This window comes from Hippoglossus hippoglossus, chromosome 6 (genome assembly GCF_009819705.1).
Source record: "Hippoglossus hippoglossus isolate fHipHip1 chromosome 6, fHipHip1.pri, whole genome shotgun sequence".
NCBI lineage: Eukaryota > Metazoa > Chordata > Actinopteri > Pleuronectiformes > Pleuronectidae > Hippoglossus > Hippoglossus hippoglossus.
In genome coordinates this window covers 17263334-17285092 of record NC_047156.1, presented here as the reverse complement: position 1 = coordinate 17285092, position 21759 = coordinate 17263334, and the positions used below count along the sequence as shown (strand labels likewise).

At 42.4% G+C, this 21759-nt stretch overlaps 1 protein-coding gene across 3 annotated transcripts in view; it reads left to right on the top strand.

The window, feature by feature from the left end:
• Positions 1–4490: 4490 nt before the first annotated feature.
• Positions 4491–21759, top strand: part of LOC117763332 (potassium voltage-gated channel subfamily D member 2-like) — a 35132-nt gene continuing 17863 nt past the window's right edge. The window contains exons 1-2 of one of the 3 annotated variants that reach the window (XM_034588362.1): positions 4491–4931; positions 5215–6401. In XM_034588362.1, the coding sequence (XP_034444253.1) occupies positions 5290–6401 (1112 nt within the window). In that variant the 5' untranslated portion in view covers positions 4491–4931; positions 5215–5289. The remainder of the gene's footprint in view (positions 4932–5214; positions 6402–21759) is intronic. The other 2 variants (XM_034588359.1, XM_034588361.1) reach the window with 2 other exon arrangements.

Here is a 21759-nt window from a genome sequence, read left to right as displayed (position 1 = left end):
TGCCCCGGCTATAACGGTCAAGCAAATTTATGCACACCAATGATGAGCAATGAACTCTGAATGTGGTGGTTAATGTCTGCTCTGATCCTGAGCTGAACAAGACTGCTAACCTCTATCTTTCTCTCAGCCATTACTCCGCCGCACCAAGGCAGCTGCAACATGAAGGTTTCAACTCGGGGAAAAAAATAGAAGAAGAAAAAAAGCTTCATTTCAATTTGCTGCTGCGGCTGTACAGACAGTGTGAACCCGTTAACAACCTTGTGTTCAGATGTATACATAGCATCTGCTCTGCACCTCTGCAGCGAGCTTTGTGTTCAACAGATGAGGCGGGTAAACAGCGCAATGTCCTTGGAAAACAATTACTATTTCAATGAGGGTTTGCCAAGCGGGCATCACGCTGTCTTTGGTTTTTAATTACACACCGTGAGATAAACACACATCTGTATTTTTCTCTGCTGCAAGGCTGAGAGAAATACTACAAGGTTGAGCTGACAAGGCGAAGTATTGGAAGGCATGATTCAGTTTAGTTCCATGGCCTTGCTTTACATTATCCAGCTGATGTGCCCTTGTGCAGCGGTAGTTAATCGTGCAGCGGTGGTGCACTGGACTGGAGGAGCTCCGGGCACATGCTGCAATCTATGCGCGGTAGCTATAGGCAGAGGCTCTCGCAGTGACAGACACCTCCCTTTCTCTGCTAATCCCTTCCACACCTCCTCACAAGATGACAAAAGCTACTCACCCTATAGACACAGTGAGAAGGAGCTTGGTGAAAAACAATTAAAAAACGTGCCAGTGGGCGGAACACTTGTCCTTATCTTATTGTCTCCCATCCAGAATGTACTGTACTGTATGGATTCAATGAGTCAGATCATTTAACAACAAATTTGTGTTTGCCAGCTGCAACTGCATTAGTCACATATGCTACAACATATTTGGATGTCTCTCGTGGCAGTGAGGTTACAGACATGAATGTGCTTCAAGTGCTAAAATATACAGGTGGCATTACAAGTGCTGTGAACCATACACAGCCATATGTTCTATTTGTAGATTTCTGACAACAGGCAGTTGTAAAATTATAGATCACACTGACAGGGATAAGACTATAGTCACACAGTCCTCGAGCACCAACATCAGCCGGCAACCCCCCCCTCCCTGCATTACATCGCACACAGACATGAACACGTATAAATAGCTTCTCAAACGAGCGCGTCCTTTTGTACACACACACATGCACACGGACACAAACACACCAGCTGCCACATGCAATAAAGAACCAAGAAGACCTACTCTATTTTACACATCCACGGGGGGTCAATAACTCATTAGTGCTGAGGAAAAGGCAGAGGCGGCTGAGGGAGATGACGTGGTGGGAGATGGGCTGTGCCGCTGTGGGCCGTTCACCTGAGGATGTAAGCATGTCATTGTGTCCAGAGGTCATGAGCACGATTCATGACTTCATTAGAAGCATGTCATAAAACATGCCACGGTGTTTCCAGCCTTGAAATAGGCTACTATACGTGTAATTTGCCGGTTTTATTCGTCTCTAACCTTTTTTTTTTTTTTCTTTCTCTGATTTTTTACTGCTCATCCTATTGGATTTTTATTTATTATCCTTTTATCACTTGTCATGATCTTTGCATCTCGTTGAAATGCTCCATAAAAGTAAAGTTTATTATAAGGTTAAACTAGACCCCTGTTCCACTTCAACCACAGTGCAGAACAGTGGTCTATATGATTTTCTTTAAAAGGCATTGTAAGCATTGAGGCAAATATTTGCACTGTGGATGATTTGTTCTGCCCACTTGGTATTTCTGGTTTAAATTTAGAAAATCACTTTAACGGTTTCAAATATTTTGAGTTTCCCTATCAATGACCCGCATTAAATGGCTGCCCCCCCTTTACTTCTTCCTTAACAAGGCATGGCAAGTCTCTAGTGAAGGGGACTCATCTGTTAAATCATCTCAGTCACTGAGCAGACTAAATATAGAAATACAGAAAACAGGCTGTGGTGTGGGCGACATCAGGGTACGATTGTGGACAGACTGTTATAGTCAAAGGATCAAATGGGAAAAAAGAGATGGCTGTGTGTGTGTGTGTGTGTGTGTGTGTGAGAGAGAGCGAGAGCGAGAGCGCGCGCGAGAGAGAGAGCGAGAGCCAACATGAATGTCTTTGTTGGTTTATCAGAGTGACAGTGTGTGTGTTGGTTTTGCGTCCCTGCGTCACAACACAGAGCCCATTTAAGGATCTGTTTTCAAAATATATCCTGTTGCACAACCTAATCCCAAAGGCTTTGGCGACACTTTAAGTTCAAAATGTCAGCAGGCTCCATGTAACTGGAAGGGACAAGGGCCTGATCATGTTTTATTACGACTGCGAGACACGGAAAACCTTAATGTTAATGAGATTCATGCAACATCCAAACCTGTGACTTCCGTCTTTGAACTGATGTCCACGGGAAAAAAAACAACCAAGGATGAGTTGTTCAACCTTGTTAAGGACACATGCTAATTACTTGATGCAAAAAGTAAATCCATAAACACACAGACGATGTAATTAAATCTTCTGCACGGCTCTGCGTCAACATCAATCATCTGAAATGACCTTGGAACTTCTTGAAATATAGACAGTGTTCATAAAGTATTTCAGCATCTTGGATTATGTGTTTCTGACAGAGACAAACACCACAAAGCAATACCAGGAAGAATGACCAGTCTTTAATAAACCACATTTATCCTACACTTACATATTAATCAAATGCCCATTAAGGTCTATTTTAAGGGGATATAACACTGAATTTGACCCTGCATGGTCTTTGCCTTTGTTTTATGCCGATTCAGTGTTATATCCCCTTAAAATAGACTTATAGAACATTTGGTTCATATTTAAGTGAAGGACAGACGTAGTTAATCACAGTGTTAGGGTTAGTTGGTCTAAACAACACAGGATAGACAAAGGCAAATGGATATATAAGGAATTATAGATTAAAAAACCCTAATTTAATTTTGTCACATTGAATGTACAAAGCAAATATTACCAATAATTCCGAAGATTTTTCCAAATTGCTTTGCATAAATGAAATGATATTTAAATGACAAATAACCCCTGTGACTACCTTTTAAATAAAAACACTGTGGCTATCTGTGCTCTGACAAGCTTGCAGCTAGTCTGGCGTCGAGCTCAGCTGGGACGCCTGCGTTTGGTGCCATTTGGCAACCACTGGAATATTTAAATGCCCTAATGAATACATAGCCCCTGGGCCTGACTGCTCAAACTGAACACTGAGTGTGCTCTGACATGCTCAGCATACACTAATGGGACTTCTGACAGTCCTGTGCATTCATCCTACAAAAAACTCGGCGTTGCGCCAGAGGGGACCAGAGTTCTGGGTGCGAGTGTAGTGCACTGGCTGGGGATCCGGAAGCCAAAAGGCCACAGGTCTGGCTTGTGCAAAATCTGACGTGTCCATCAGCGGCCACTTATACTGTCGAGCTGTCCTTGAGCGAGACACCGATCCCCCTTCCTACTCACTTGTTGCAAATTACAGTACTTTGGATAAGCGCAACAGCTGCAGTAAATTTCCCGAAAGGGAGTGAGTCTGGGTTAATGGTCAGAGAGGCCATCTATTTCGCAGAAGCTCAGCAGCTGTATGTGCTGATACTGACTGAGGCGCCCGTGAAGCCCCGTGGCTGCATGAGAGCTCGGGTGCTGTCCGTGGTGCTGAAAAACAAGGGAATTCAAATGTGTGGGAACGTGCTCCGCGTGTCCCTGATGCGTGGATCCGCAGCCAAATATGGTGCCGCGGCGCGACACATGCTTTCACGGCGGACGCAGCTGTCTCGGGTCCCGCGGGAGACGCCAGCGTTGCGATATGGAACAACAAGAGACATTTCATTGATTATGGTTATTTTGGAAAATGTCAGTAGAGCGGTGCAGTCAGATAGTGTTGACCTTTGAGGCTGTGTAAGAGAGTGATGCAATTGGAAAGAACAATATCGATCAAGATTTGTTGCAGATCTGAAATCCTTACATTTATTTCTCCCACAGAAAAAAAAAAAAAAAAAAAATCTTATATTGCAATCAATACATGTTGCAGCATTTTAACACATAAATCAAACAAGGGCACCACTCTCAACTCTGCACACCGAGTGGACCACACGTGTTATTTCTCCTTTCAGGGACCACAGAGAAACTTCAATGCACTTCATGCGTTATTGTGTCAATGCGGACAAAAAAACAAACAAATTACGACCCCCACATGAAACAAGCCCCCCTATAGTTCGCGCCTTCATATTAACGACGTTAAGTGGAATAGTGAGGGTCCGTGGTGCGCAACGCAAACGCAAACCGTAACTCGGGGCTTTTTGCGAAGCCGCCTATTGACATTACTCTACCATTACGCATTGATTAGTTCCCCCACGGTGAAGCAGCAGAGGAATTTCTGGGTGCAGATATAGGACCACTCCTCTCTCTCGCTCTCTCTCTCTCTCTCTCTCTCGCTCTCTCTCTCTCTACTGCATATGATTTTCTCTCCTCTCTCCACAGCCTGGCTGATGCTTGGTGCTGAAAAAGAGGGGGGAGGGTGGTCTTGCAGTCGACGAGAGGAACAGGAGTTTATTGAGGAGTATAGCTGCAACGAGAGGGGAAAACGCATGCAACTGAGCGCCGCTGCCTTTTGCGGATGGTAACAAGAGGAAAAGGGGAAAAGAAAAGGGAAGAAAGGATCGCGCCTGGGCTGAACGGCCACTTTCTGCTGAGAAACTGCCGCTTGAATTGTTGAACTTGTTGATGCGACGCTATTGTACCGTTTTCCTCTATCGCCTGGCTGCAGTGACAGATAGATGGGAGGCGTAATCGCAAGTGTTCTCTACCGAGGATTGGTGTTTTTATTCCAACTCCCCGTGGATACAGTTTAAAGAGCAGCCTTTCCTGAGGTGGGTTTTCTTTCACTTCACTATTGGGGGCAGAGAAAAACACACATTCCTGCTTATTGATGGGTGACGGTCTCGAGATCCAATTCATATTCTGCCGCAAAGTAGGCTCTTCCATAGCTGAACAGTTCCACTGTGGGTATAAGGCTGGAGAGTGATAGGCTACTCAACAGAGCTATGCGCAATATCAGCACAAGTAAATGGGTCTGTGTGTTTTCCTATCAGCTCAGGTGCTTCTGCAGCCTATAACCACCGCTTGTCTCTGTATCTGCTGCTCTCCCTGCAGATGCAATTCATCTCCGAGTCGTAGCCCGGTGATCAGCGGAGCGGGGTCGTTTCTGAAACACTAGCACAGGTCAGCATGGCAGCAGGTGTAGCGGCTTGGCTCCCCTTCGCCCGAGCGGCGGCCATAGGATGGATGCCCGTGGCGAGCACCCCGATGCCCATCCCTCCCCAGGAGAGGAAGAAAGCCAAGGACGGACTCATCATCCTCAACGTGAGCGGCACCAAGTTCCAGACGTGGCGGAACACTTTGGAGCGCTACCCGGACACTTTGCTGGGGAGCACGGAGAGGGACTTCTTTTTCCACGAGGAGACGAAAGAGTACTTTTTCGACCGCGACCCGGACATCTTCAGACACATACTCAATTTCTACCGCACGGGGAAGCTACACTATCCGCGCCAGGAGTGCATATCTGCCTACGACGAGGAGCTCGCCTTCTTCGGCATCATCCCGGAGATCATCGGGGACTGCTGCTATGAGGAGTACAAGGACCGGAGGCGAGAAAACGCGGAGAGGCTCCAGGACGACGAGGACTTAGACAATAGCAATGACGTCACGCCGGTGAACCTGACGTACCGGGAGTTCCTGTGGCGGGCTTTTGAAAACCCCCACACCAGCACCTTAGCTCTGGTCTTCTACTATGTCACCGGCTTCTTCATCGCCATATCGGTCATGGCCAACGTGGTGGAGACGGTTCCGTGCGGGTCTCTGCCCAACAGGTCCAAGGAGCTTTCCTGCGGGGACCGGTACGCGCTGGCCTTCTTTTGTTTGGACACTGCTTGCGTCATGATATTCACCGTCGAGTATCTCCTCCGCCTGATCGCGGCCCCCAGCCGCTACAAGTTCATGAAGAGCGTGATGAGCGTCATTGACGTGGTGGCCATCATGCCTTACTACATCGGCCTGGTCATGACCGACAACGACCAGGTGAGCGGCGCCTTCGTCACCCTCAGAGTCTTCCGGGTCTTTCGGATTTTCAAGTTCTCCCGGCACTCCGCGGGGCTGCGCATCCTGGGCTACACGCTGAAGAGCTGCGCCTCCGAGCTGGGCTTCCTGCTCTTCTCCCTCACCATGGCCATCATCATCTTCGCCACGGTCATGTTTTATGCAGAGAAAGGCTCCTCAGCCACCAAGTTCACCAGCATCCCCGCTGCGTTCTGGTACACCATCGTCACCATGACAACACTGGGGTAAGCCTGTTAGCTGTTGGAGCTGAACACGCTCAACTCACCCTCTCAGTTTTCTCTTCACCTCCATGAAACACCCACTTTTCTCTCAAACACGAGTCCCCATGTTGCTTCATTACAATGACAACACCCAGTAATGAACCATTTGTATGCCTCTAATTCCTGAGCAGTGAAATTAGCATGCTGGGCGACACAGAGGCTAATTAGCACAAATTCTTCCGCCATTGTTTTAGCTGGTTGTGCAGAGGCCACAGGTGTGCGTTTATTGGGCCTATTATCTGCCCCGGTGGATGCTCAGCCAATCAGAGGACGGCATTGGTGTGCTTTGTGTGCGCCATTCACTGCCTTTCAATGAGGCTGCACCTCACCACCACCTCTCATCCGAAGGTTAACCCACTTCCCTGCTTGTTGTTATTGGATGAGCTTTTCTGGAAAGGTCAGCACAATGGGGAAAAAACACATTGTGGCCAAACAACAGACGGTGGAGAGGTTTGTGGTTGGGGAAAAAAAAGTCCAAATAACAGGAAGGAGAGGTCATTGGACGGAAGAAAGACAGAATGAGGCTCCTAACTGGTTAAGATCCTGCATACCGCAGGCCAGAGAGGCACAAGTGTACAGGCCACACACACACACACACACACACACACACACACACACACACACACACACACACACACACACACACACACACACACACACACACCGAGAGAGAAAGAGCTGTGTTTCCATGACAAATGTAATGTCAAAGAACATTACATTGCCTTCATTGATTTACTTGAGACTCACTCTAACCTTAATCATAGTTATTAAGGTCTAACCATAACCCTTAACCTAAATCAAAATTTAACCTAACCTTAATCTAATCGTAATGTAATCTTAAAACATTCTTCACCTTAAAATGTTATGAATGGGGACTAGATTTTAATCCCCATTAGGAAAACAAATCCCCATAATGTGACTTTGTAGATAGATTTGGGTCCCCACAACAAGAGTAACATCTGGAACACACACATACACTCAAACACACACAGTTTCACTTTTCACAGCTAACCATTGTAGGACTTTTCTTTGACTTCCATTCATTGTGGCGTGCCTAACCAAAACCTTATCCCTAACCAGGACCAATTCATACCTCAGCCTAACCTTAACCTAACCACCTCATTTGGACCATGGCTTTCGCCCCCATTAGGTCTACTGGTCCTGACAAGGTCAGTGTTTATGCTGGAAAAGGTCCCATAGAGGCAACCAAAACGAGTATAGAAGCACACACACACGTTTCTACATCTATGGTAGTTAGGAGACTCATTGGCATAATGCGTTCACTATAATAATAACAATAACTGTATTTGTATAGCACTTATCTAAATAAGGTTACAAAGTGCTTCACACAAAAAATCCATGGCAAATTTCATGCTCCCTAGTCCCTAACCCTAACCTTAACCATCAAAACTAAATACCTAAACCTTACCCTAACCTAAACCTATGTCTATTCCTAACCCTAAAACCAAGTCTTAACCCGGAAACAGTCCATTTAAAGTTGGTCAGACATTTTGGGAAAGTGAGGACATTTTGGGACAAGCCAAAATGTCCTCACTCTGTAGGTTGTGGGCTCAAATGGTCCTCACAAAGATATCTGAATAACACACACACACACACACACACACACACACACACACACACACACACACACACACACACACCTCCTCCTCTGTCTCTCCTTCATTCTCTCTCAGCTCCTGTCTCTTTCTCCTCCTTTCACCGAGGTACAGTAAATATTTGAATGCTAATTTCATGCTCATGAACAATGTCAGCTGTACTATGTGCTGATGTAGCATTAAATAATTAAACACTGTTAAGAAGATTACATCAAATTAATTTGTATTGATGAGTGCATCCAGCCGCTCAGCTGCGGGGCCTGAGTTATTATTATTACTACTATTATTATTATTATTGCCGTCATTCACCCCAGCTCAGCACCCATGGGGCGGTGCGCTTTCCAAGGTGCTGAAAAGTTGTGTCAGTGAGCCGAGCAGCTGCCATTTGGTTTTCATCAGTTCGGATTCATAAAACGAATGCAGCGTTTGGCTGCTTGAAGTGCGATTGCAAGCTATGCAGAGGGAAATAATGATCACACCATTTCTTATTTGTGCGTAAAAATATCCTGGTGTCTTCTTTACTCACTGCTGCATGTGCCAGTCTGTGCCCAGCCTCTCAGGCGATGTTAGTCCTCTTCACTGATGACACAGAAATGAGGTCCTGTTGAAATAATGTTGTCTTTTAATTTCAAAGTCATAACATCAAGGATCAAACATTGCAAAACAAATTGCCACTGGCTGTGTGTACTTGTGTGTCCTTGCTGTGTGTCTGTGGGTGTGTATATGTGTGTGTAAATGTGGCTTTGTGCGTATAACTACATGTTTGAGATGTGTCAGGCATAATTCTATGAATATAAGCTTTAAATAGACAGTTTTCTGTCTTATTTGTGTTAATGATGCATAATGTTTTGAATTGACATTCCATACATTAGATATGATGCTTCTTGTTTTTGTCTGTCCTTATATCTGCATTGTTGCAGCTACTCTGCACCTGGTTATGCTTCAGATCTGCAGGCAACATATATTTTTTTATCATTCAAACTATCGGTCACTAATATCTATGTGTCAGCTCTCATGCTGTGTTGACAATGCATTAGTGGATTTTCTTTCTTCTTAATTGCATACAAAGCTTCCCCTTGCACTCACTCAATACCAGTCAAACTACTACTCACCCTCGAAATGTCCATTGAGAGAATGATTAGTGATAAGCACGAGCTGATGATTGAAGCTGCCACCTCGAACGTAACGCTGCGTCGGCCACACTTTCCTTTCAGATTCAAAACGGAGATGAAAGACGAGTTGTGTAAGAGGGTGCATTATTTATCTTTGGGGAGCAACAAAGATTTTGCTGCATTCAGCCAGGAATCCCCTTTGTGTTGCTTAAGATGGATTTGAAAAAGATGTTCTGCCGTGTGAAAATAAAACTGAAATGTCCTTGGTAATGGGGACGTTTTCTGTCACTCCATTGTGAGCCATGACAGCCCGGCTGACAGATTTGCAACCTAAAACTGAAGCCTTGCAGTGGCGCAAAAATGCTGCATAGTGGACCACCGGTGGAGAGGCTGAATGCTTATCACTGAAAGACAAAGTCGGCTTCTTCTCATGATCCATCATTGTCTTAAAGAGTGCTTTTAAAAAACACATCTCACGCAACGCCTGTAGAATTTAATTGCGGTTGTCGTTGTCTCCGGTTTACACTGAAGTGGGGGAAATGTCTGCTGTTGTGCTCTCCTCCACTAACCTGCAAATGCTCAAGTGATCAGGGATAGGTCAGGTGTTTCAGAGCTCAGCATGCAGAAAAAGAGATCCATGTCAAGCAAATAGTTATCTATGTGAATGGGGTAGTCTTTTCATTGGCTGACAAATAAGCTCTGTAAAGACCAGCGATGGTGCTACTGGCTGCATCCTCCATCTGTGGCCTCTGAAAGCATTTGATTTCATTCTGATTGTCAATGGTGTTTTATGCCATCATCATAGTATCATGATGCCTTTCCACTACATATATTTTCAATTTCCCTGACTTGCACCCTGAAGTAAAGACAGTGGTGTGCGTTCTCTCCGCTGCTGATGGCCCATTGATTGTGCTTAAGCAGACGTGCAGATATTGTGAGAGCAGGGGCTCCTGTTCAGAGGCACTTGGCAGGCAGCCTGAATGGTGCCTGGAGACCATTGGAGAATCAATAGCACTGTGCAGCTGTGTGTCACGCCTCTGTGTCTACTGCTCTATGGCACCAAACACAGGAAAAGAACCACTTATCCCACCTTATTTATTGAGCTTAATCTCTGTGGCTGCTTTCAGACACCCTACAAAGTAGAATCTGCCTCTGTGAGAATGCGGCTGCCAAGATCTTCAAGAACTGAGAGACTGGGTGTAAAATATGCGATTGTTATCTGCGCTACTGTGTTCTCCAATATCTGTGAAAACCGCACTGGTCTCAGAGTATAATTTTGTGACTTGATTTAATATTGTCCATTTAAGGCAGCGATAGATTCCAATATAGAGATAGCGTTGCACTTTATTAGGCCTGAATCCGGTGTTTTCGTGTGCTCTTGTTTTCTCTGGATGATCCACACAGTCAGACTGAATTAGCTGCTAAGGGAATTTTTGGTGCTTCAGATCTTTTAAGTGATTTAAGGTGTAATGGAGTGCACTGTTGAGAGCAGCTGTGAAAACAGTGGAAGTCAAGCGCAACCCACAAGGGAAGAGGATAACGGAGGACAGGGTTTTGTCTGGCACAGAGGCACACACGTTCCTCCGGACACAGACATTACCTTTGATAGACCTAACTGGCCTCAGCTTCTGACACAAATGTTATTTTCAAACACACACACTAAACTCGCAATCCTCGTATCAGCACCTTTCTTTTGGCCTATGCCTCTGGATAATGCAGAGAATAGTGATCATTCTAATTACTGATTTGTTGTGACATTTACTCTGTGCACTGTCCTACGGCACAACACATATGGCTGTGCATTGCATTGAGTCTCAACAGATACAGAATTTATCACAGTGTAGTTTGTCTGTGCTACAGCTCCATCCACCAAATACGACATGGAAAGGCTTGACAAGTGAGCCCTATAAACCTCTCAGGGTAGGATTTATAAGACAGAGGAGGCAAGGTTAACAGACACAAGGGTCACCATAGGGCCCATAAACCACCAGATGTATAACCATTATCATGCTTGCCAGTTTTGACACCTTAGCCCCATGGCAATCAAAGCCTACAATGCAAAGCATTAACTTCAGGATTCAATATGGTGCAGAGCAAAGCTTTTTGAAGTCCAAACCCCTCGCTGCATGTCAAATGTAACTGAAGTCTACAGGAACAGTCTGGGGGGGGGGCTTTTACTGTATCTGTAACCAAGAGATAACGAATGCAGTCTTAATGATATAGTATTCATGTGGTTGGCTAAGTTTCCATGAAGAGGATTTTCACTTTTTTTTTTCAACTGAGCTCGACAGTCAGTGAGAACATTTGGTGCCTTTGATTATGTGCTGCAATCAGTGTAATTTCTGTGTTCAGTACAATACATTACACCACTTGCCATTGTGTATGTTGTGCACATTATGAAAATCAGCAATTCAATCAGCATTCTGAACGACGTGATGTATAACCACGTAAACTAGAAGTGGCTGATGTGCGATGTGTAGGCTGCCATTAGCCTATAGGCTCAGTACTCCTCCAGGTGCTTTATTGGAGAGGAGAGGTGATGCTAATGTGAGGCTGGTTATAATGGTCCTGATGTGACAGGTGACTTAATGAGGGGAACCTGGCACTGAAATGTGTTTTGTGCGGGCTTGATTCTGCCCATGCAAATTACTGCAAAATGGAGGAGTGAGAGCGAGGGGCGGGAACAGGCAGCCTTCTTCAGAGAGGATTAAGATTATTCAGAAAGACAGAAGCGTCGTAGAAAAAAAACTCAAATCCTCAATTGAAAATACGTAAATTGAAAATTGAAAATTCAGAATTAATAAAAAAAAATCTGCCTTATTCTACTTGATTGTGGATATGCTGTTTCACATATACAGTGTGTGTGTATATATATATATATATATATATATATATATATCATTTGAAATACAATGTCAAAAGGAAAATGTATTTGTGGTCAGTCAACCCTGAACCGAAAAACTGATTATGGCCAGCTGGCAGGTTGATGTGAGGATACTGTGTGTGTGAACTGACTCTAAAAGCAGGCATGCGTCACTGCGGATGGTCAGATTGATAAATAATCTATATGGCAAGGACAAAATGGCTGTCCTTCCATTTGATTCGATTTCTTTGACAACCCGTCTTCGAGGCAGCACCAATAACACTCATTCCACGCGGGGGGTTTTCATTAATTCACTTTGAATGTGCTGCATTAAGTAGGGAAATAGACTAGCACGTTCTGCACTCGGGCCTGGGTAACGTAGTGTGAGGACATAAAATACGGCATCAGTATTTTTTCCCACTGCTCAGCATTTTTATCTTATTCTTTGTCTTGCAAGCAACATCGGAGATTAATGTAATTTTACGGCTTTAAGTTGCTCAGGATGAATGCGGCGTGGCTGCATTAGGAAATAAGGTGATATTTGAGAAAACGCATCACCTCAATTTCATTGTTGTTGGTAGGCATTTGCTCTGCCTTGTTCCACTTCCATCCAATCTAACAGAAACCCAGAAACCCTGACCCAGCCTGAGTGAGTGAATGAAATGAGGAAACTTTTCCCATTATGTGTCTGTGCCCTATCTGGAAAGTTGATATGTTCTAAAAGACATCAGATGTTAAGTGTGTGTCGTGCGATCAGTGGATCAAATATTGTAGCGTGCAAATTTATCTTCTGCACCAAGCCCAACAGTTATCTCTTCCTCCGGTGCTGCATGGCTTATTTACATAGTCAGCATTAACATACAGATGAAAATGGCGTGTCTGGTCATGGAGATTGGTATGCAGACACACACAATGCCTCCTCATCACTTTGTTGAAATGTACAACCGTATTCTAAGTGGATTCTCTTTTCGTTTAGTCTTCTAGTTTACCCTCTGCTTAACATTAGATCCATGCAATTATCAGGATCGCAATAAATGTGCTCTAAAAGGAAATATACAAAGTGTTGGGATTGCCAGTCTAAATATAGAGCCTTATATTCTTAACACTGATTCTTATTGTTACTGTTACTCTTCTTACAAAGCTTATATTGAGATTGTTTTAGTTGTTTCTTTTTACCATTACACAGAGTATTGTGATATTATGTGGGGGAGAGCCGTGTGTCATGTTTTATAAGGGGAACATTTTCATCATTAATATCATTGATAGGCTATTTCTAAATTTATTTTCATCAGCACCAACATTTCTTTTGTAATTTTATACAAACACAAAAACATGCAGCAGATGGTTCCTATTGCTGAAGTCAACCACTCGTGTATGATGTTGGAAAATGCTCTAACAATGACAGCTGTCGTATTGTCAACCTAGGGTTCCAACAATATGGTCATATTTGATTCAGTAATATCCTTTTTTTTCCTAATGTTTTTTTCATTAGTTTTTAGTGTCTGTAACTGTCATGTTGTGAAGGACATGCAACATCTCTATTTGCTTTTGTATTTCCTTTATGTCAAATTGGTGATTTATGTTTCTCAATTTGATCATCCTTTGTTTTCTTAATGTCACCCATGTGTTCGCAAAAGGGTGAAAATCTTTTCTTCTTTTACTTATTTTTTCCTCCTATTGTCCTGTTGTCACTTTTTCAGGCAAAGAAACCACATTGAGTCATTCTCTTGGTGTTATGGATTGGATTAACAAATAAGATTCATCGTGTTGATTTGTGAGCTTTCGAGGTGATTACAGAGACAGGCCTGCTACTTCTCCCTGTTTCTAGTTTGCAGGCTAAAGGCTCAGCCAACCAGCTCCAGGCTGAACTGTAGCTTCATATTTATGGTAAAGCAAAGACAGTGGTCATCTGAGACTGTCCTCTCAGGCAGAATGGCAACATCAGTCGTCTGAGCAAGTTCCTTACAAACAACCTATGTTTACATTCAAGTGATTAAACCCTCAAGTGGTCAAAGTAATCATGACAGGAGCCGAGGAGAAAGTCAGGGGACATTATTTTCAATCGACACAGTCTGCATAGAGTCCACATGGGGAGGAAGCTGAAGTGGATAGATGAGTCAACAAAACACTGGACTTTAACGTGGAGAAAAATGTTGTTCATTTCCTGTTTCAAACTGACTCTCACAGTTGTGTTTCAAAGTATGACTACAATTGTTCCTTATAAAAAATAATCCTTCCAATCTAAATCACAATTTTCCCTAAACCTTAACAAACCTATTGCGCCTTCATCGCAGACAGGCCATTTCATGTCTTTTAGTTGGATCTCTAATTCAATACCTTCCATGTACTGTGTAACAAATGGTTTATAAGTCAAGAACAGCCGCTGAATGTTTCCTTAGAGAGTAATTCATAATTAAGTATTTAAATTTTCATGGTCAGCGTTTTACTGTGAGGTCAGAAAACAAATTATCAACTCCACATAGTGTTGAACAGAGGAATTAATTGATCTGAGTAAGTCCCACACGGGAACATTAGCATTAAGAGAATAAAATCACTGTAATAAATTGTAGTGTTTAACATATAAAGTCACCGGCCTTGCCCTTGTTCTTTTTTGTGTCGCTCTTAAACCTATCAGCTTTGAAAGAACAAGCTGCCCTTTGTTTTCATTGACAGCTGTAACACAAAGTCTGCTCTGGCTGTCTGAACATTCAACGGTTTCCTGTGATGGCATGTAATGAGTGCTGGTTTCAAGGGAAACAGTTGTTCTGTTATTTATAGACGCCACTGTCACTATGGTAAACATGGGACTAGTATTCATTATACTCAATTTCCCCGAGTCGAACCAGCCTCCTGACCCCGAAATCCAGCTTTGCGGCACAGATGTAAGAGCGAAAAGTTGCGAGGAAGGTGATGATCCTCCCTCCTGTCACTGAGAAGACTGTGGGATGTATTGCTCCTTGCACCGATTATTTCTCGGGCGAATGGGACAGCATAGCAAACACGGCATCTTGAAACAGTGCCAGCGTTTATAATGCCAGAGAGGGAGAATGTGAGAATCCCCCCCACCACCACCACCACCCGCTCCCCCTCCTCCCCCTCGACATTTGTCTCTTTATCAAAAAACGCCCAGCAGCCAACAAGCCAACATCTGTGATCAGCAGAGATTCAGAGATTGTAGCTAACAGCAATAATCAGTCTGCCGCGAGAATTAAACAGAGAAGAGCTCGAACACTAATGCAACTTCCGCCTCGTCTGAAGAGCGATAGGACATCACCTTAGATAAGGTTTTTAAAAAAAGACACTTATACTCTTTTTTAATGCCTCTCGGCAAAACACTAACTGGGGTGAAATGAGAGAAATCCATTACCTTGACAGTTACCCTAGTTTTTCCACCTACCTACACTTAAATGCTGCGGAGCACATATTCATTTCATGGTGACACACTTATATCGTGTAGCGATGTGTAATGTTAACACCGGTTACTTTCTTGTATTCGGTGAGAGTGTTGAAATCAATATGAACTTTCATGTATCAGCGACAAACAGAAGGCCTTTCTTGTCATCAGACTCCCGGAGAAACGCAAAAACTTTGATACGAGTACATTAATTGAAACTTGGTTCCCATCCCACTCCGAACACCTGAACGTGAGCGGCATCATGGCAAAGTCATGAATATTGATTGAGCTTGTTTGTCAGCTCAAAGCTCTGTCTCACCGCTCATGAACCATTTCCTTTTTGCCAGTAGCGGAGGAATCTCGTGCCAGTTTACAGCAGCCAGGATGCAATAAAAGCTCCTCGTGATCAATACTGATCCCACTTGAATGAAATACACAGTGTTTGCTGTAAAGGCAGAGTACAGATCTCTGTAAGGCGCACAAGTGTGGCTTTGAATCAAGCTGTCCATAGTAGCCACTCTTAACCCAGTTTCATTGTTGAGTCTTTGCCACAGGCTCCATAGACTATTAGTTTCTGTATGTGGTATGAATGATAAGAGGCTATGTCCCATTTCAGTTTAGGTATAAAGAGCTTCCTCCTGTCGGCCTGCCAGGGAGGTCCTGCTGAGATGAGGGATGTCAGCCTGTCACCCTGACGCATGGCAGCTGTTTCCTGCCTGCCCCGGCTCCTATAAATAGCTAAATATATCACCTAATGTAGGCCATTTGGTCAAACAGAAACTAAACAGGGCATGTGCTGCAGGGCGACATTTTCCTCTTTCACCTCTAACTAATTTCCAATATACAGGTGTGTCGGTGACCGCACCGCAGTCTCAATATTTCCTTCTTCGTTAGCCGTCTCCATGCGGCCTCAGATGGATTGATGACATATTAAGTGGTGATCATATAGCTCCATTATTTTATGTCAGGTTCAGACCTTCAGATCCATCAACTGATCATTTCAGCTTATCTAATGCAAGTGTGATGGATTTTTTAAATATAATATAAATACATCAGTTATTATTAAGCAGTCTATAATACCTGATGAGATACTGCCAGATGCTATTATAGTTACTATTATAAGCCACTTTATGTTGGGGATGGGCACAATAAAGCCAGCACATTATAGACTGTTCCAATAAACTGGCTCTGCAGTAACTGCCACTCTAAAAAATTGCATTATTTCTTTTAGTTCTCTGTTTTGTGTGCATCCGAAATTTATTCAAAGGTGGTAAAAATTTCAATCGCACATAACAATACGATGCAGTTGAATTACCACAAGCTGACTTTTAAAAAATAACCCCAGCAGGAAATGGTGATGATGCTTTTATTGGAGCCACCCACTGTAAATTCAGAGTAGTCACATGACAGATGGAAGGCAGCACATGCCAGTGTCTATCTACTGCCTGTATTTCATGATAATTTATTATCCCACAGAGCGGTGGTGTGTGCCGACTTTTACACATAGCCACAGAATGCCCCCCCTCCCCCCCCCTGCCCCAACAAAGCACCAGCTAATCGTGTGATTCAGTTGTTTACTACACCAACCACACTAAAAAATACCATTTCATGATTTAGTGATGCCTGTTTTTTCTGAGAGTATTTCTCCCGCATCCCGCTGCACTCTGCCTGGACATCTTCAGGTTTCTGCACTGCTTCCTGGCAGAAGAAATGTTCCTTTTGATAGTACCTGTATTAAATATGTGTAGTAATCACTTCTATATATATTTACCAGTAACAATTACACTCTCCAGAGATGATGCAGAATCTGTATTTTCCTGTGTCTGACACACACCTCGTGAGCTTACTGTAGATCTCACACAGAGAACACTTCACCTTGATTAGCAGTGAGGAAAAGATTAATATGATAACAAAGCAGAATTAGAATGCTTGGGAATCGTAAACTCAATAATTATGAAACAGTAGGGTGGTGTGATTAAGTCTAAAAATACCAGGTTATCTTATAATTGTAAGGTAATCAGGGCAGAGTAAAGAGAAGACCAGGGCATAAGAGTCTCATAGACGTTTTATTAACTTTTCTTCTACCACCGATATCATCTGTACTTCGTGCTTAGTGTGAATAAGCAAATTGTTAGCATGCTAAAACAACAAACTAAGATGTTAGAATTGTCGTTGCATGTTGCATGTTTTTTTGCAAGCTCTAACGTCACATTGTTAATCTTTAACATTTTAAAGTGCTGTTTCTTTGTAATTTCGATGGTTATTTTTTAGTCATTCTGCTGAATTTTATTAAGTGTCCCCATGCAGGATGCCTGTGTTCCCTTGCTAATGTGTCACCTGTGACACTCATCATGTTCCCGCTGGGGGGGGGGCGGCAGGTTAGGACACTTTGCTGTAATTGTATTTTAGCTTCACGTGAGGTTATGTTTCATTAAGCAGAACACTGTGGTGGAAAGTATGGAAAATATGAAGTACAGTAGGCTAGTAGTTATTTTTGAGATTCAGATTTTAAATACAACCTAAATTATTGGCAAAAAAGATATAATGTTCGCTAATGTTTTGGATTAAACTGCATTGGAGTCTGTGTGTGTGTGTGTGTGTGTGTGTGTGTGTGTGTGTGTGTGTGTGTGTGTGTATTCACACACTTCACTTATGCATTAATAATTTTAATCCAATGATGGAATACATATTTAACTGGAATTGCACTTAGCAGAGAACATACGTCCATGTACTTACCAAAGCCAACAACCTAAAATATGGGTGATATTTTAATACTTTATCAATAGATAATTCATTTCAAATGTTACTGTCACTATCTCAAGGTGTAAATATGTACAGAAATAATGGAATGATTAAAAAAAAAGCTGCAACAATGACATCTGAAAGAGACGGGTCACTAAAAACAAAAAGAACAAAATCCAACTAATTAAAAATACAAATTGAAGTTATTGAGGGTGCATCTGATTTGGCATCTCTTTGTACCTTTCACATGTAAAGTTTAGGTCTGGGCATGTTCATATAAGTTTGTCATCAGAGAGGTGGAGCCGATGAAGCCTTTTGAATTGTATCACATTATGTCTTGAGCATATAGAAGAGGGAAGGATCAAAGGAAGAGCCATAACCCATTTCTCATCTGACAGCAGACCCTTAGATCATCTCCCTATTGTTCTTGAATATGAGATGTTCATGATCTGAGAATAAATCATTGAGACTCTACACTTATTTAACACATCGACCTTTAACAAAAAGTCCAGGCAAGATAGTTGGGGTAGGGGTTGTAGGAAAATAAGCAATTTTTCAACGAGCCTTGTCCCTGATTTGAAAGTACCGGAAGAAATGAAAAATAGGCAGTCAGAATTTTTTTGATAATTGTTCAAACCTAGCAAAAGTTTTATCAAAGTTTTTATAAATGTACAGATCCGCAATGCTACCTTTGTCATTTACCACATTTAGAAGCATTTCTCTGATAAAGATGGTTGGGAAAGTTCATTATTGGATATAAGTGAGTGAATAGAAATGTTAAACTGCTATACAGTGCATTGTGATTTGGTTACAGCCAAGTTTATATAAATATCATTAACCAGTGTTGGCAATTATGAGTGGCGCAAAGCGGGAAGTGAGTGTGGATTGCTTGTGGTTATTTCAGTCTGTAGTCATGCAGCAGCCATACCATAAAAATCCTTTAACCACAGGGAGACGGCTTTAAAATATGCACGTCGAGAAGCGAGAGGCCACCTGAGTCCTTTTGTTTCTCCATAAATATTTTACTGGGGATCATCTGGTTGAATGCAGTAAAAAAACTATAGTGGTATGAAACTGGATTATGCTTGGAACAAATATAGACATTTGGATCTGATTTCCCACTGTACTTTAACTGTTATTGGTGATTTTTACACCCAACTAACTGAATGTTTAAATGGCAGATTGGGATGTTCTTCATCATTCTTGCAAATGGACTGATCCTGAACTCTTAGAACTGTAGGTATGGTTGTGTCAGGGTTGGTGACATATAATAATGAATCATCTACATAAAGTGAGATACTATCAAGCCACTGGATCTGATACCTTGGACAAAACGTTCTGGACTGAATGAGTGACTGTTTGATCCCTCTGTGAAGAGGACAATAATAGAAGAGAATCAGTATGAAGGACAATCAGGTGGGTCATATTTTCGTTAATAGCCATAAAGTATATGTCTAGCAGAGAGTGACTGAGTGGATGCTTTTTCCCAGTGCATTTGGATAAATAGGGACTAGTTTATTTTTATTCCTATTATTTTGAATGAAAATTCAGAACACATCTGGACATGGGTTTTTTTCCACTCTGAAGAGACATAATTGCCGCGACAATTCTCCTCACTGTGAGATTCCATTATAATTCTGTTTTTCAGTCGGAGTCAATTGTAGGAATGTTCAAATTAGAAAATTAATTGTTTGATGTCTACTGCTGAGGAGCCATCAGATGATGTAATGCGTGAGATGCTGCTTTTTGTGATCAATTTGGATGGTTTGTTCCCCTTTTTGTAAAATCTATGATATCGGTGTCTCTGCTTGGTTTTACGTCCCTAGTTTGATGCTCCAGTGCATTTTTCTGATAATACTTTCTTGTTTGTTTTTACTTCAGTAAAACATGCAGAGCTCTTACTTGTTACATAGTATTTCTTCATTGAATTATGCTAATTTTACTAAAGAGATCATCAGTTAGGGACCAGGGGCCTCATTTATAAAATAGTGCGTATGATTCCTACTAAAAGTGTACGTGCGCACAAAAGCCAAAAATAGCATATGCAAAAAAATAATCTGATATATAAAACCGCAATGCTCCCGTTATAAATCACAGTCCGCCTGGAAACGTTCGTGCATGGATCTGCCTCACGTGCCGCCCTCTACCCGCCAGCATTCAACCATAAATGGTCAATGCAAAGCACCTCATGATTCATGAATACTAAATTATCCTGCTGACCAATGGGTTTCCACAGTGAATCATGGCATCAAGCGATGAAAAGAAGAAGAGCAACTCCCACACTGACATCGGGGTGGAGGTGAAGAGCGATTTTATGGGACAGCAGTCATATCATTAATAAAGAAAATACACTGGTACTCTGCTGCTGCTGCTGATAATACAGTGAGTGAGAGTGAGTACGATAGAGAGAACAGAGCCTGAAATAAAAAGATCTAAGGCAAAAAAAGAATCGCTTCACACTTTGAGAATGTGACGGAGCTTGCTGTATCGACGTATTTTAATCATCCAAAACAGCAGGATTATTACATTCAGAGACAACTGTGATGTCCCATATCTATACAATTTAACACAATTATTTATTTAAATGATTAAAAGAGGCTCTACATAGAAAGGTCAATATTATACAGTGTTGATCATACCACACACAGACCTGTCCGCTAATAAACCAGAGTGGTGAGTTTTGTGTTTGTACTGGGATGGTTCGCTTCGGTCGGGTCAATCCGTGTAATACTTGACTCAGTTCAAAGATCCAAGGTCACAGATGTCATCATCATGGGACACAACAATATGTATGTAAGTTGTTGTACATATTTTCAATTGAAGGTTCTTATGGAACAGATATGTCGCGCGAGCTCAAATAACGCTGTTGGTTTTAATGTTAATATGAAGTGGATCAACAATCTGGCTTCAGTTCACCTCCCGTCTCCAAAATGTTGGTACGCATGGGTCGGAGTTAGCATGGAAGTGCGCACATCCTCCCCTCAAGTTTGTTTTTTGTTGTATGTAATGGTTATAAATGAGGCCCCAGATCCTTCTGAGCCATAGCTGTGAAAATGTTAAAATACCAAAACACTTAATCAATTTAGGTTATTTCTTTTCAAAGGTTACATGGTGGTAGTGAATACAGATTGCAGGGGGTATGTTAGGTGACCAGGGCTCCGCAGATAAGCATATTAAAGTTAAATGTTAAAATAAATAAATGACAAATTCTCTCCTGTCAACACCCTCTGTTATTGTACTGGTTGGATCCCACTGACTTAAAAACTGCAACAATTTAAAAGCTTTATGTAGAGTGGGATTGATGATTACTACGTAGATAGTTATGTTTGTCTCGGCGTTGTTGAAGTGTGAGCTCAGCTCCCACCTAAGGGATTTCCTGTCTGTTTGTCTCCCTGCAGGCGCCCTATGCAGGAATATCTCCCCTGAAATGATTGCATTTCCATGTGGGGATTTTAGCTTTTTTTCAAAGTATTACAGCAAAACCATAAACAGGTGATTATTTGTTTTTTTCCTCTTAGCCAATTGTCTATAATCCCTGTGGAGGAGCTTAAGAGTTGGATTTCTGGCATCCATGGCCCTATCTTTACATAATAGC